General features: G+C 35.4%; 3 protein-coding genes across 3 annotated transcripts; 2 read left to right on the forward strand and 1 right to left on the reverse strand.

The window, feature by feature from the left end:
* The first annotated feature begins 17 nt into the window (after nucleotides 1-17).
* On the forward strand, nucleotides 18-5,521 carry LOC116299206 (vesicle-trafficking protein SEC22a). The gene is made up of 6 exons (XM_031707833.2): nucleotides 18-365; nucleotides 1,168-1,331; nucleotides 2,199-2,372; nucleotides 2,822-2,949; nucleotides 3,049-3,114; nucleotides 4,206-5,521. The coding sequence occupies exons 1-6, from the start codon at nucleotides 190-192 to the stop codon at nucleotides 4,404-4,406; spliced, it is 909 nt and encodes a 302-aa protein (XP_031563693.2). The 5' UTR covers nucleotides 18-189; the 3' UTR covers nucleotides 4,407-5,521.
* A 1,320-nt stretch (nucleotides 5,522-6,841) lies between these two features.
* On the forward strand, nucleotides 6,842-11,746 carry LOC116299216 (cystatin-1). Its single transcript, XM_089027430.1, has 2 exons — nucleotides 6,842-7,488; nucleotides 11,216-11,746. Exon 1 carries the CDS (start codon nucleotides 6,857-6,859, stop codon nucleotides 7,346-7,348), a length of 492 nt encoding a protein of 163 aa, XP_088883556.1. The 5' UTR covers nucleotides 6,842-6,856; the 3' UTR covers nucleotides 7,349-7,488; nucleotides 11,216-11,746.
* Nucleotides 8,713-11,148, reverse strand: LOC148912303 (uncharacterized). The gene is made up of 4 exons (XM_089027429.1): nucleotides 10,402-11,148; nucleotides 9,882-10,331; nucleotides 9,438-9,629; nucleotides 8,713-9,342 (listed from the first exon to the last, which is right to left on the reverse strand). Exons 2-4 carry the CDS (start codon nucleotides 10,120-10,122, stop codon nucleotides 9,125-9,127), a joined length of 651 nt encoding a protein of 216 aa, XP_088883555.1. The 5' UTR covers nucleotides 10,123-10,331; nucleotides 10,402-11,148; the 3' UTR covers nucleotides 8,713-9,124.
* Nucleotides 11,747-14,133: the final 2,387 nt, after the last annotated feature.

The raw sequence follows: 14,133 nt of genomic DNA on the forward strand, positions 1-14,133 counted from the left end.
CACCACTTCTGGTCAAGTGAACCGTGGATTCGTAATGCCACGAAATCATTCAAAAAAGTCAAAATAACAAAATATTACAAATATGACCTCAGGATAAGGGAACAAATACAGGGATATATAGTTTTTTAAAAAGATTATTATCAGAATAAGCTCTTAGATATTTATTATTGAGAATAGAAACTTGTTATCATGGTTGTTTTTGCTATGATAAGCCGTGTTAGTGATGGCATGCCCTTGTCTGCATCCACTGACTTGGATATGCACTTTGAGATCAAAGAAAGCAAAAGACAGGCAAAAATGGTGGCAAAAAAAGCCAATCAATACCCTATTAAGTGCTGGACGAAGAGTGGAGGACATAATATTTAGTAAGTATTAATATTGTATGATTACAGTTTAGTCTATTCAAATAAGATAAGTAAAGATAAATTAGCTGAATTAGTAAACAAATGTTTGTGGTTGTCGCACGTGCATGTGTACAGTAGCAACGAACGAAAACAGTTAGCTAAGAGTAACTTTTCCTGTAAAATTGGTTTACGAAGATGCAATGTACTTGATTCAAAATGAATTTCGTTTTAGTGAAATTTCAATTACAGTATATTCTTGTTTGCTTAACTAATTAGGTTAATATTGTTGATTTATGTATAATGATCAAAATGGCATAGAGCATGACTGCTTTTAAAGCCACGGCTATAGTGAGCGATTCTTTCCTTGCACCATTAGGCACCATTCCACAGCACAGTGATGGCTACATGATTGACAAATGCTGCCGACAAATGCTCATTTTTTTGCCATTTTAAAAGCCAAAGCCTTGATTTTCCTCTTGCACCTTATTTTCTAGATAATCTTTAGTTGAGTCATGAGTGCAAGGAAAAGGTTGCAGAGTGGCTACACGAGTGACGAATTCCACAACTTAGCCCCAAAAATTCAACTCATTTAGTTTATCGTGAACGTGACTACATGTGCGACTTTTACCTTGCCATAGTTTAAACATTTACTACCTGTTACATACCTACATACCATCAATTATCAAAACCTTGTGAGATAAATTCATTATTTGTTAAATATGATAGTATCAATGTCAAGTTCAATCATGGTAACAACAGGTTGAATTATGGTTGGCACAGAATGCACATATGCTGGTTAACTTCATGCTTCTATGTTTTCTAGTTTTGTTAAAGCTTTAGGAGTGTGTTTTTTAGCTGTTTGTGAAACACCCTATCCAACAGTCCTGGCCTACTCTTTTCTGGATGAAATCCAGAGGGAGTTTACGGTATCATATCAAAGTCAAGATGTACAGAGAGCCAAAAGACCTTACTCTTTTATTGAGTTTGGTAAGATATTAAATCTTTTTCTTTAAGTAATGTTTACAATATGAGTGGCCGTGTTGTATCGACTATACGAGCATGAGCCAGAGGCTAGTTATTGTATGGCTTTACAACACGAATGTTGTAAACAACTTGTGAAATTCTGTGAATAATTCATAACTCCTTTAGGACATTTTGAATTCATATGCTAATTAAATACAACCACTAGTGTTGTATCAGAACAGTATACATCCACCAGTGGTTATATCTAATTAGCATTTTCATTGTAAGATTGGTATCGGGTTTACATTTGATATTCATGTGACCTGATTTCTAAAGCTGTATTGGCTTAGGCCCTCGATCATTAATTATTCATGAATTTTACAATAGACCTTATTCATGGTGCGACAATGTTTTCCCAATTATTGAATGTGACAAACCTCCAGGGAAATGAACAGCTATTGTTTTGAAACTCATCAGAAAATCATTGTTATCCCTTTGAATTGTATCCTTTGGGATATTCATGAATTTTTTGAAGAGTAATAACAAAAGAAACTGAATCCCTGTGAGGTTTGTCATGCTGAATTGGGAAAACATTGTCACACAATGAATATGGTCTATTGGCAGTAAAAATAGTGCATTGTTAGGGAACCAAATGGTTACTGTAATTTACCCATTAGTATGACTAAAGCAGTAGAACAATTTAATTGCTATGCAATTCTTTTTTCATATTATTAAAGAAATATTAAATTAATGACAGTTAGAAGCAATTGCTTTTTAGCACTTAAAACCAGTGGTTTTGATAAACAAAGAAAAAGCTTGCCAGTACAAGCAACTGATGTAGTGAGGTCTATTGCAGTTTTCATTATTTCTCAATATTGTATTGTATTTCAGATTCTTTTATTCAGAAGACAAAACAAAGATATAACAATTCCAGGTCCCTGACCACAAGAATAAACCTGAGTGAAATGCATGAAGAGCTTCAGAATTTTCCTCCACACCATATTGATCAGTCGGAACTTACTCCTGTAGACCTTTCTGTTGACGTTAAAACATACAAAACAGGAGGTACAGCTGTACATTAACTATTATTGAGTATATGATTCTATTTAAGTATTTTGTGATGTGCTGTACCATGGCCACCAACAAAATGTTATTACCAATGCCACTGAATCCTTTCCTGCCAAGTATTTCTATCAATTAAAAGGCTTTTTATGAAAGTGTCTTGTGTTAGCCAGCAAAGGAACCAAAATAGATATCACCTAAGCAAATAAATTCCTAGCCATTCCTTTAGGTTTTTGTTGCAAAAAAAGGTACTGTAAGTTTAAATATTTGGATCACAATGAATGAATGCACAAGTTCTCACTGTCTGATTGGCTAAAAATAAGTTAGATGGTTAAGGTAGGCACATCACACTTTAAAAGCACTGGCTACAGGGTTAGGTGCAGAGCATATCATAATCAATCCAATGCACACTTGCAATCAAGTCACCTTCCCTATTCTTTTCTGTTGTGTAGGTCCAGTGAGCAAGTTAAAGCCAATAACATGGATTGGAATGACTACTTGTGCTCTGTCAGCGTTGTGTGGTCTTCTTAACTTTATTCGTTGCCTTCCATTTTTAAGTCTAGTTGGAGTGAATGATGAGGTAAGACAAAGATAAAGGAATAGAAAATGTTGTAAGATGGTAATTATATGGTAACAAATGCATCAGTTATCTAATGTTTACTGCTGTTTATTTTTATAGGTAGCTGAAAGTCCTACATATTCAGCCACTGCTTTCTTTTTTGCTTGTTTGTTAAATTGCACACAGGTAAACTATCATGCATGAAAAATATAATCCATGGCAAAGGGCTGTATAAGTAAGAGTTAATTACCGAGAACAGAGGCAATAAGCCATATGATAGACTTATTGCCAGGGTTAATAACTAACTATATATTGACCTCGCATTTATAGTGCATGCACTAAAACCGTGAACATTACATGTAAGTAGTACTAATTAGTACTATTTCATACAGAATCCTTTGTTTTCTATTGTTTAATTATCGCTATTTAGTGCTAAAAATTAGTATTTGTTTCACGGATTTATTGTGAGCACTCTAATGAGGGTTATAACAAAAATAAAGCCTTGTGAATAACAAAGAAAACTGTGTCAATTGAGAAATAAGTAATATATACAATATGAGTGGCCGTGTTGTATCAGATATACAACCACGAGCCAAAGGTGAGTGATTGTATATCTGATACAACAAGGACACGAATATTGTATATTACTTGATATGAAACGTCTAGGTGTATACATTCATGTTCTACTAAAATTTTAAAGATAAAATCGAATTTGGTTAAGAAAATTGGAGTTAAAGTTTATGAAAATCAGGACGATTTGGGGGAGGGGGGGGGGGGGGTGGGGCAGAGAAAGAACAAAAACTACAGAGTTTGTGTGGAAGAAAATTGGAATTTCCGGAGGTAGGGGGCCGTCTTAAAAAATTCTTCCGTGGGGAGGGTATGGATAATTTTTGGAACTACACAATTTAATTTAATTGAGTGTGCATGTGTGTACAGTATTTCAAGCAAATGAAAAAAGAATAAGAACAGAAAAGTGACAACCTTACAGTTTTAGTGACCATTCATTATTTATCTATAGAGACAGAGGAGGGATGATTGAAAACAATTTATTTGTCACCTAAATCCCTCATTCCATAAACAATAAATAGTGTCAGTAACTTAATTTACATTTCATCCAGCCTTGTAGTATGTATTTCATGATAGAAGTGTCCCCTTGATGACAATGTCGTCTAATTAGCTTTAATGAAATCTGTAAGAATGAAATTAGTTCAAGCCCATCCCACTTTAACTATTAGCTCTAAAATCCCAAAACTGATGTCTTACTTGATGTCTTGCAGTGTTATCTCCTCATCTTTCATGTTCAATGGAGGCTTGCTATTTCAAGTACAGTTTCAGTTCTTCTTCTTATATTAATCTACTACCTGAAAAACCTGCGCAACTTGTGGCAGATTATTTTTCATTCAAGTGTGACTCTGATTGCTCTTTATCAAACTACTACAAGACAGCTACAAGAAAAACCTCCTGGTTACAACGTATAACATCAAGAGAATAATTATTATTAATATGGTAACTTTGAAAAATAGGGATCTAGCTAATGTGATATCCACTCTGCTTTCCACTGGCAGCTTTAATAGGAATTATCTAGGTCCCAGAATAAATATCTTTGTTATTACACTTATAAACCTACTTTGGTCTATCACAAGGCCTGCACTCTGATTGAACTACTAGTAGTGTATTAGTGACAGACCACTAGTATAGCAGAGGTGTAGTTTGAAACCCAAAACAATGCAAAATAATGAATTACTTCTACCTAACTTAAAAATTGCTTATTATATATATTCATATATTTGAACAAATTAGTAGGTTTATGCCAAAGCAATTAGAACTCTTGCCCTAATAGGCTATTGACTTGTAGACCATTTGGGCTTCGGGTCTAAATATTGTTAAGTCACCAAACATTGACAATGTGTACAGCCCTTTTATACCCAAACTAACAAAAATTAGAATTTCCAAATTCCAATTTGAGTATAAAATGAGATATTTTGATCAAAACCATGCAGGTAACTATGTTTTTGATAAGGAATATGTGTGTACAATTTTGTCTAAACACAAGTAATCACATTAGTATAATCAAGTTAAGAATGTCCAAATTATTATCATTTGGGTGAGTACAGAATCTTTGAATTTACTTAACCTCATGTGAACACCTATATTTCTATATACCGATCAGGCTGTGAATGTGCAGACTTTTTTATGAATTCAAGTAAGGAGAAATATCTATTGGTAATACTCCATTTTACAGTTCCATTCAGTGAACATGGATAATAGTTTCAAACTGAGGTTGTAGTAAAAAGTAAAAAGTATAGTTTTGCTATGTAAATTAGGTAACTCTAATCTCCACTTGAAACCATTATTCATGGTCATTGAACGGAACAATGGAGTATTGTAAAGATTTATGCACCAGTATAATTTATCATTGATGCTGGTCATGGATGAAGATCCAAATATTAGATCCAATTATTAGATTTAGATAGTCCCACTTTAATATAAAACAACATATTGGTGTGAAAAGTGCTAAAAATTTATAAAAAAATAGTTATTAAACAATCTTCTTAGTATACTTTTATAAATAAAAAATATACAAAATGTAAAACTGAAGTTCGATCTGCCAGCAAAAAATATGAAAGGTACCGACTGATTAGGTTTGATTGACAGCAGCGAAAAACCAAATTTCAGCGTGCAGCTCGCAGAAACAGAGTTCACATGTTTATGAAAATTGCAGCAAATAAGAATAAGAAATCATTGGTGGTAAGATATATGAAGAAGTTGCTAAGACAACATACCATTTAAATAACCATAGAATCATTGTCCAGTTATTAAGGCTATTGAACAAAATACCACCTTTTGCATATCAGAACTCCAGTCAAATCCAGTCTTCTTGTTTTATCACCTAATCTGTAATCTCTGAGATAATGAATCGATCTTTATGGAGATGGGTTCTTTCCCCAGGTGGGGAGGGAGTTTAAGAGGAGATAACCTATAGTATTAAAATATAGCACCTTTCCCACCATTGTACACCCCTTTTTAATGGATATAAAATGCACATGCATGTATCTGTACTGTGATATAAATATGCTGGGAGCTGTTGTAGAGCACAAGAGAAGCAAGTTTAGGAACACGATTGGCATAGCCAAGTGTTTCTAACCCTTTTGGAGTGTTCTTCATCTCCCAGAGTGTTTATATCACAGTAGAGGGACATAACCAGCCATTTAATATTGCTGTTATAAATATTTTTGATCAATCGTTCATTAGCATCTCTCTGTCCTTTGATATAAACACGGTAGCCAGCCAATCAGCGAGCACATTATATCTCAAATATTCGTTTAGCCAATCAGCAAGCATGTTATATTTCAAATATTTTCAAACATGTTAAATATTTATTGCTTTTCCATAGCACAGTAGAGTACAAACACTATAAGTGTGCAACACTTTGCACTATTTAGTAGTGAATAGTGCTATTTAAACAATAGAAAACAATAGGATTAGCATAATTTAGCAGTATTTAGTGGTATTTATGTTACACACTTATAGTGTTTGTACTCTAAAGATATTTAAACAACTAATTTATGTATAAAATATTTCTGCAGAGCTTGTGGGCCAAAGAAGCAGTTCGTCCACAGGTAGCCCAAGCTTGGTTTCTGTGGTGTCCTGTTATAAGGAAATATAGTGGGGGAAAAAATCTTAAAACGGGCTAAATTCAAAAAATAACCACGCAGAGCGAAAGAAGTGTTCTTTATCAATGATAGGGTAAAATTTCGAGGCTTTATTTCACGTTTCAATGATTTTATTGACTTTTTTGATGAATCTTCATACATTTCCTTATAACAGGACACCACAGAAACCAAGCTTGGGCTACCTGTGGCTAAACTTGTAAATAATCGATTACGTCATGATCACGAGATTTGCACAGTTATCCAGTCTAAAGAAAATGGCGGCATTTAAACAGTGTTGTTCGTGTTTCTTGGTGTTGCTGACCATTTGGTGTTTATTCTATACAGTAACGAGTAGTCTTGTCGGAGGAATACAGCCGATAGATGACAAGGATATTGCTAAATACGAAGATCTCTTGAAAGGCTTAGAATTAGCCGCTGTAGAGGTGAACCGGGAGATAAAAGAGAAAATGAATGACGCCAACAGCAATCGTAAATACGGGTTTCTAAAACAAACCCTTCATGTTTCAAGCCAAGTTGTTCAAGGGTCCTTATTTCATGTAACGACTGATATGGCTCCTTCAGATTGTTCTGACCAAGATCCAAAACCCATCCTAGAGTGTTCAGTGGATGGTTCAGATCCCCTCGTCCAAACACACACGTATTCGTGTACATTCAAGATTTGGTCTCGAGAGTGGCTTCCACCCAAGGAAGGACTACTGGTTGAAGACCTGAAATGCACGTTAAAAAGCGCTGGCGGAGAAATCTAAAGTAACTTATTTCTCAATTCTGACATGAGAATACGAACTCATAAAACACATTTTGTCGCATAAGAAAACTCTATTTTGTTATACGCTGAAATGAAATACCAACCAGTGTCTTGTGCTGCTGGGAAATGATCTTAATTAAAGTCCCTATGACGCTTATTTTTTGTCATTTTTTTAACAGTTGTATTAAAAGTAGAAGGTCTTGGGAGACTATTCGTTTAATTTTTTTACTCTCAACGATATAATTTTTTGATCTTGAGCGCTTTTATTTTGACTCCATAAAAGTTTGGACGAGCTATTGGGAACCTGGTACCTAGTGACGTCACAGGAGTAAGTTGTTTGCGTCTTTTCACCATAACTACAGTATCCTGAAGCGTGTTCCAGGTTATAAGTGAAAGTTTTGCCTTGTTTTCTGTAAAATGTCCTCCGAAAGCCACTCTTCAGACTCAAGCGAATGATCAGACGACTCGGAGTGGAATTATATCCCAGGAGTTTATAACATAGAATCGGAAAATCAGACGGCGGCTGCGGACATTTGCTTTGATGAAGAAGAATTTAGTGGCCCATATGCAGACGAGCCTCTAGCAGAACAAGACTGGCTTCTTGAATGCAATAAGCGCCAAAAAGAAAAAGAAGAAAGGCCAAAATCCCTAGAAAGACGGTTTTCAGGAGTTGAAGCTAACTGGTAGGTTAACAAAGTTATAACTGGTCGCACAGTACTTTGTTTATGTCCGTAATGTGTCGTATTTTATCCACGATCCACGTGAGTTTTACTCCTAATATAAGCTTTCATGTCTTCATAGGTGTTCTTGTGGTCATTGCTGCACTGACCTTTCACAAAATCCAAACGAATGTTATTGCTGCATGGATTTGGACAAGACTAGCGAAGCTCTTAGCTCGTTGTGGGTTCTGAATGAAGTTCGAGAGCCGCCGCCATGTATCACTCTACATCCAGGTTTCACAACCGTGTGCCTAGACAAATGGTCATTGAGAATGGCTGCCGCAAAATATCGGACCATTGATAAGAAGACATATGAGCAAACGGGAGAATTCGTAAGTGAGCGTTTCAAGTTACGAAATTCTAAATGAGTTTGGCAAATATTTATACCGCCCAATTCGCTAACTTGGTCCTATCACATGGTGGCAGCATGCAGCTGATATGCTGTATTCAGAACTTACCAACTGCTTAACACTCTATAAAAAATAGACCTTCCCAGTCTCATAAACAACAACAATAAATCCTCCCCCATCCTGCCTTCAGCACAAAAAAACACTGTTGTCTATATATGACCCTCCCCATGTTCAGCCAGCCAAAATTTACATTTTCTCCTTTATACAGCTAACACTATTAATAGCCTGAGTCGAAATATGATGCATCTGTCCAATATTTAATTCTTTCTAATTTGTACTTTTAAAATTCCTGATTTTCTTTATAGCTTCTTAAGGAGTGTGGCCTACAGGGAATATATCTTTCTTGTCCATGGGCGAATTGGCAAAACTAGGTTGCCATTACCTGCATGTGCTTACCACAGAATCAGAAGTACCTTCAAAAGTGAAGATGACTTTATAGGATTTCAAGAAGATGATAATGAATAAATTAGAGAATGGTTTTCATACACCCATGAAACAGTTACTAACGTCATACATATTTAATTAGTAGGCCCTAATCCCCCCCCCCCCCCCAGGGGGATACTCTGCCTGGATTTGGGTAGGGGGGAAAAACCACTCTATCTGTCAATTTGAAACATGTAAGGATATCTTGTGGTGCCAAGATATACCTCAAAAATAGTACAAGGAATATTTCATTATTGAAATCAACCAGAAATGGCAATACACAACAGTAAATAATAATAACAACATCATTTTTTTCACTTCTGATTTTTTTGGACACTCTACGACATTTTTATGTCCTTTCATTGGCTTGTTGCAAAGCCGGCAGTGTGGTTGTTGCCGTTCTATTCTTTGTTGTGCAGCTGCAGCAACTTGTAATTGAGGTACTATGAAAAAATAAAATCATATAAATACACATAAATACATAAACACATATAAGTTTTTCTTCTTTTTACATTTTTTTTGATAAAAAATAAAATACCTGCAGCTGTTGGGGGAACATCCTGGGCAACCATAGACTTTCTTTGAATTCTCTTCATTATGGCTTCATTTTTTGGCTGTTTCTCCAGCATCGTATTCATTGGTTGTGGTGCCATGGTCACCAATTCTTCAACTGCCAGTGTTCTGTTTTGTTGTTCCACAAGAAATGTGTTGTAGATCTCTTCAACATAATCTTTTTTTTTTAATGAATAGATTAATCAAAAAATATCAGATTAACAAATATCCATAATAATTTCAAGTTTTGGCAATAAAGGTATACAATATACTTAATTCATGACTTTCATGACTTTGATTGGAAAAAGAAACAATATCAATTTCAAAATTTTGATTTTAAATTTATTTGTTTGGTTTTGGTGATTTGTTATGATTAATTATTCTTTGACTTTAAAAAAAACAACAACAACAAAAACATTCACGCACATACCATAGTTTGGCTGGACTCTAACATTTTGGACAGTTGCCTCACCATTCTTAAATTTTGGATAGACTATCTTGACCTGGTCGGTGCCATCTTCTCTTTTTAATGTTTCTCGGTGAAGATTGTAGTTGAAGTGTGTGGTAGCTATAATATGTCTTGAAGGGTAAAGATACAAATGCAAAATGTGAATTTCTGTATAAAATATTATTTCAAAGAAAAAATATTTTTTATTGGGGACATGTACCATCTCCAATAGTAAGTAAATAAAAAAAGATTAAAGAGGCCTACAAAACTTTCCTGAATAAGAGTAGGCAATCATTTTGGGAGCGTAGTGGTTGAGCACAGAATGAAAACCTTCCAAGGAACTAGTTTGTTCTAAAGGTGATATCTTCTTGATGCCATTTACAAGAGATTTCTTTGTTAGCCCTGCTTTTAGTTTTTCGAACGCCACAGTATCTATGAAAAATGGTGGTAAATTTTTAGTGTATGATATTTTGTTTTGATTTTCTGGATAATGTTAACAAACCTTCTTCAAGCCATTTTCTATCTTGAATGTTGTCATCATGAGCACACTTGTTGAATAATGGGATAGGTAAATCTTTGTGTCTGTTAGTTAAAAACACGCTTCACGAAAATGTAAATAACACCTCAATAAAAGGTCACGCAATGCTCCATCCACGTCGTTATTATGAACACATTAACAGATCAGTATAAATTCATATGTTAGATGGAAAAAAATACTACAGCGAACATGTGCAAGTACGTATATTTCGCTTAAATTATATGGCACAATCACATTTATAATGCATTTACTGTCAGTATTCGTGTACCACGACGAAAATGCTCGGAACATACACGAGAATTCGTGGTCGGACTCCACTTCGCACGTTTGGTCCTGACAAACCGAAGCCACTGTCGCCGTCTTTTCCTTGCTTCAGGAGCTTCATTGCCCTCGAAGGGGATTTTATGCAGTGAAATCTGCCTCTCTGGATCAGGAGTGTTCGAACATCCTCCCACTACACACCGATACGGCATATTTATAACAAGAGAATAAAACAGAACTCACTCAACTACGAGCAATTAAATGGCAACTTTCTGGATTCACTCCGGTGTCTTACTCCGGTGACGTCACAGCACAGGCTCCCATAGGCTTCCTTTTGCTCGGTCAATTTAACACAGGAAGCCCAAAATTTAATTTTTTGCCACTTTTAAAGCTCTTAAAAAGATACTTTTACAATTCATACTCGAGAATTTTATAAACGAATAGTCTCCCAAGACCTTCTACTTTTAATACAACTGTTAAAAAAATGACAAAAAATAAGCGTCATAGGGACTTTAAGATTAAGAGGAAATTTTTTTCAATGACGAGCAATAACGGTAATGGCAAAAAGCGCCAAAAACTAGACTTTTGTATGAGTTTTGATCCCAATTTTCATTTTGGGTTAACACTCAAAACGTTTTTTGAACAGTTAGAAACTGATGTACCATGATATAATGCCTGTTTGATTTGTATTTTCAATTGTACAAAGATGTTTTGTTGCATTTGTGTTAATAGAATGTTGCTTTGTTAGGCTTTTTTATATGGGAAATAAGCAAATGAAAGCCTAAACCTCATTTTCGATTCAAATTTTTATTTGGGTTAACACTTTGATTCCATTTTCATGGGTCATCTCCACTTCCAAACAAGTTAAACTTTCTGAATAACAAGATTTTAGCCGTGTACAACAGCCTTTTTTCAAGAAAATAGTTTTTGGCGCTCACTGCTTGAATACGAAAATAATTCTCTCTTAAGTAAAAATAATTTTTACTATTCCATTGAGAATATTAATGTAGTGCAAATTTTTGTATTAAAATTGGTTTTGCTGTCTTCACTTTTTGTTGTATTGATGTCAAATTTTGGTCTCTGTCAGTGAAAAATGTCAGGGTCTTTAAATTTCAAGTCAGTCACTGTTAGAATTGAAGCTCAATTTGTACTGTTAGTCAGAAAAAATGAAACTCTGCTCATAAACGTAATAGTCTTGGAAAATGGCTTTAAAAAATTGCAAATACAGTGGAACCCGGTTTTAAGGATACCCGATTAATAAGGACACCTTGCTATTAAGGTAATTCCCTTGAAAGAAATTTTGCCAATAACTTTGTCCTGAAACTTTGCATGGACATTGATAATGTTATGGACATTTAAAAACTGCAATAAAAAGATAGGGTCACTATTTTCGTTTTTTAGCTAGATGCTCTCCAAATACGTCAATTTATGGGTTTTATAGTGAAATGGGGTTGCAACCGGAAGCTGTAATCAAGAACCTTTATTCACCGTTAAAAGTACTTTCATATAACAAAACGTACTTATAACTCGAAGTTTACTATATAATCTATACTATTAAATCCATCAATGTTATTGGATGACTATGATTCTTGAACTATTAGTGAAAAATGCAGGTATATGCGCCTCTACGAACGTCCAAAAACTGCACGTCTGCTATTCCCATCAAAATATTTCAAAATCTATCCAATAATCTTTCCTTCATATTTTCATATATAATGACGAGCATTGCATTTAACAAAAATCTTAAATAAAAAATGGGGGTCACCATTCTCGTTTTTGATTTATCTCGAAAAAACATCTCAAAATAGTCGAAAACTGACACTTTTCCGAGTGGAGACTGCGGCTTGTCAGATAAAAATCGCAATTTCTCTACTCAAAAAAGAGAAAAAAGTGAAAATTGGTTTTGAACATGTTTGTTATTTAGTTTCCGAAAGAAAAATGCCTAAGCTTTGTTAGTTCCATGCTTTTAGTTGCATGCGCAGAAAAATGCGCAGTGCAAAACAAGGGAATTACCTTAAGGACAGGTTTCAAATTCTCAACGAAAGCTCCATACATTTTCTGTTAAATTAACCCGCTTTATAAGGACACCCGTTAATAAGTACAAAGGTGACATTTCTAGGACCTGAATGACAGTTCCCATACATAAACAACCCCGCATTAAGGACACTTGAAATTTGAAGACGTCTTTACTGTATTTGTTTATTGATATAATGAGCTCAATATGGATTATATTGTCAGTTTTTGCATATCAACGGACCACACGCTGATCATTACAGCATAATGAAATAGACAAAACTCGCAATACCATCGCATTGTTATTTTCCAGAACTCAACTCAAAACAAAATTGTACAATGCAGTGCAGTAAATGCGAATTTAGTTCTTGTATGGTCATGCACTTTTTGTTCCAGTTTAGGCTGTTATATTGAACATTGTAGTTCAAGCTTTACAGCACAGTAAAAATAAATGGATAAAAATGTGTTTTCGGCTGTTTTTCTGACTCCTCGGTTAATGGGGACACCCCATTAAAAATGACCATTTGGTCCCTCCCAACGGTGTCCTTATTAACGGGGTTCCACTGTATATCTAGATAATGGCAGGCAGATCCAGGATTTTGAAAAGTGAGGTTTCAAGATGGATGCCATATAGAAAAAGCCGGTATGGTAATGAGAGTAAAGAACATGATTGGTTTTGGCTTAACTAGATTTTACAAAGGGGGTTTCCATGGAACCCACGGTACCACCCCTGGATCCACCACTGGGCTTTAATGCATTTATACATTAGTCCAATGGCAGGTACTTGTTCTGGATGACAAGGTTCTGTCTTGGAAAACCTATTCTCCCCCACAGCCACTTTTAAATAGTGATTATGTGTCACAAGACTCTTCTGTCATGGCCATCAAGACTACTGTGGTACAATAGATCCTGTAACTATAATAAGTGGTACTGCAGGTAGTAATGTCTCGTGACCAGTCTGTCATGGACAAGACTACTGTCTTACAATAGATCCTGTGACATGATTAGTGGTACTGCAGGCAGTGTGTCACATGACCAGTCTTTCATGGCCAGCAAGACTACTGTGGTACAATAGATCCTGTGACATGATTAGTGGTACTGCAGGTAGTGTCACATGACCAGTCTGTCATGGACAAGACTACTGTGGTACAATAGATCCTGTGACATGATTAGTGGTACTGCAGGCAGTGTGTCACATGACCAGTCTGTCATGGACAAGACTACTGTGGTACAATAGATCCTGTGACATGATTAGTGGTACTGCAGGTAGTGTCACATGACCAGTCTGTCATGGACAAGACTACTGTGGTACAATAGATCCTGTGACATGATTAGTGGTACTGCAGGTAGTGTCACATGACCAGTCTGTCATGGACAAGACTACTGTGGTACAATAGATCCTGTGACATGATTAGTGGAACT

Source organism: Actinia tenebrosa, unplaced genomic scaffold (assembly GCF_029948245.1).
Source record: "Actinia tenebrosa isolate PJP-AT-01 unplaced genomic scaffold, QUT_ActTen_1.0 PGA_scaffold11__36_contigs__length_13525064, whole genome shotgun sequence".
Classification (NCBI taxonomy): Eukaryota; Metazoa; Cnidaria; class Anthozoa; order Actiniaria; family Actiniidae; genus Actinia; species Actinia tenebrosa.

Bases quoted from the DNA above. Each gene is read 5' to 3' on its own strand.
- LOC116299206 (XM_031707833.2), top strand. From the start codon at position 190: ATGGTTGTTTTTGCTATGATAAGCCGTGTTAGTGATGGCATGCCCTTG. The intron at 2,373-2,821 runs GTACAGCTGTAC...TCTGTTGTGTAG, and splicing joins TAAAACATACAAAACAGGAG to GTCCAGTGAGCAAGTTAAAG. The intron at 2,950-3,048 runs GTAAGACAAAGA...TTATTTTTATAG, and splicing joins TAGTTGGAGTGAATGATGAG to GTAGCTGAAAGTCCTACATA.
- LOC148912303 (XM_089027429.1), bottom strand. From the start codon at position 10,122: ATGGTACATGTCCCCAATAAAAAATATTTTTTCTTTGAAATAATATTT. The intron at 9,630-9,881 runs GTATGTGCGTGA...TAAAAAAAAAAG, and splicing joins TAGAGTCCAGCCAAACTATG to ATTATGTTGAAGAGATCTAC. The intron at 9,343-9,437 runs GTATTTTATTTT...ATTTTTTCATAG, and splicing joins TGTTCCCCCAACAGCTGCAG to TACCTCAATTACAAGTTGCT.
- LOC116299216 (XM_089027430.1), top strand. From the start codon at position 6,857: ATGGCGGCATTTAAACAGTGTTGTTCGTGTTTCTTGGTGTTGCTGACC.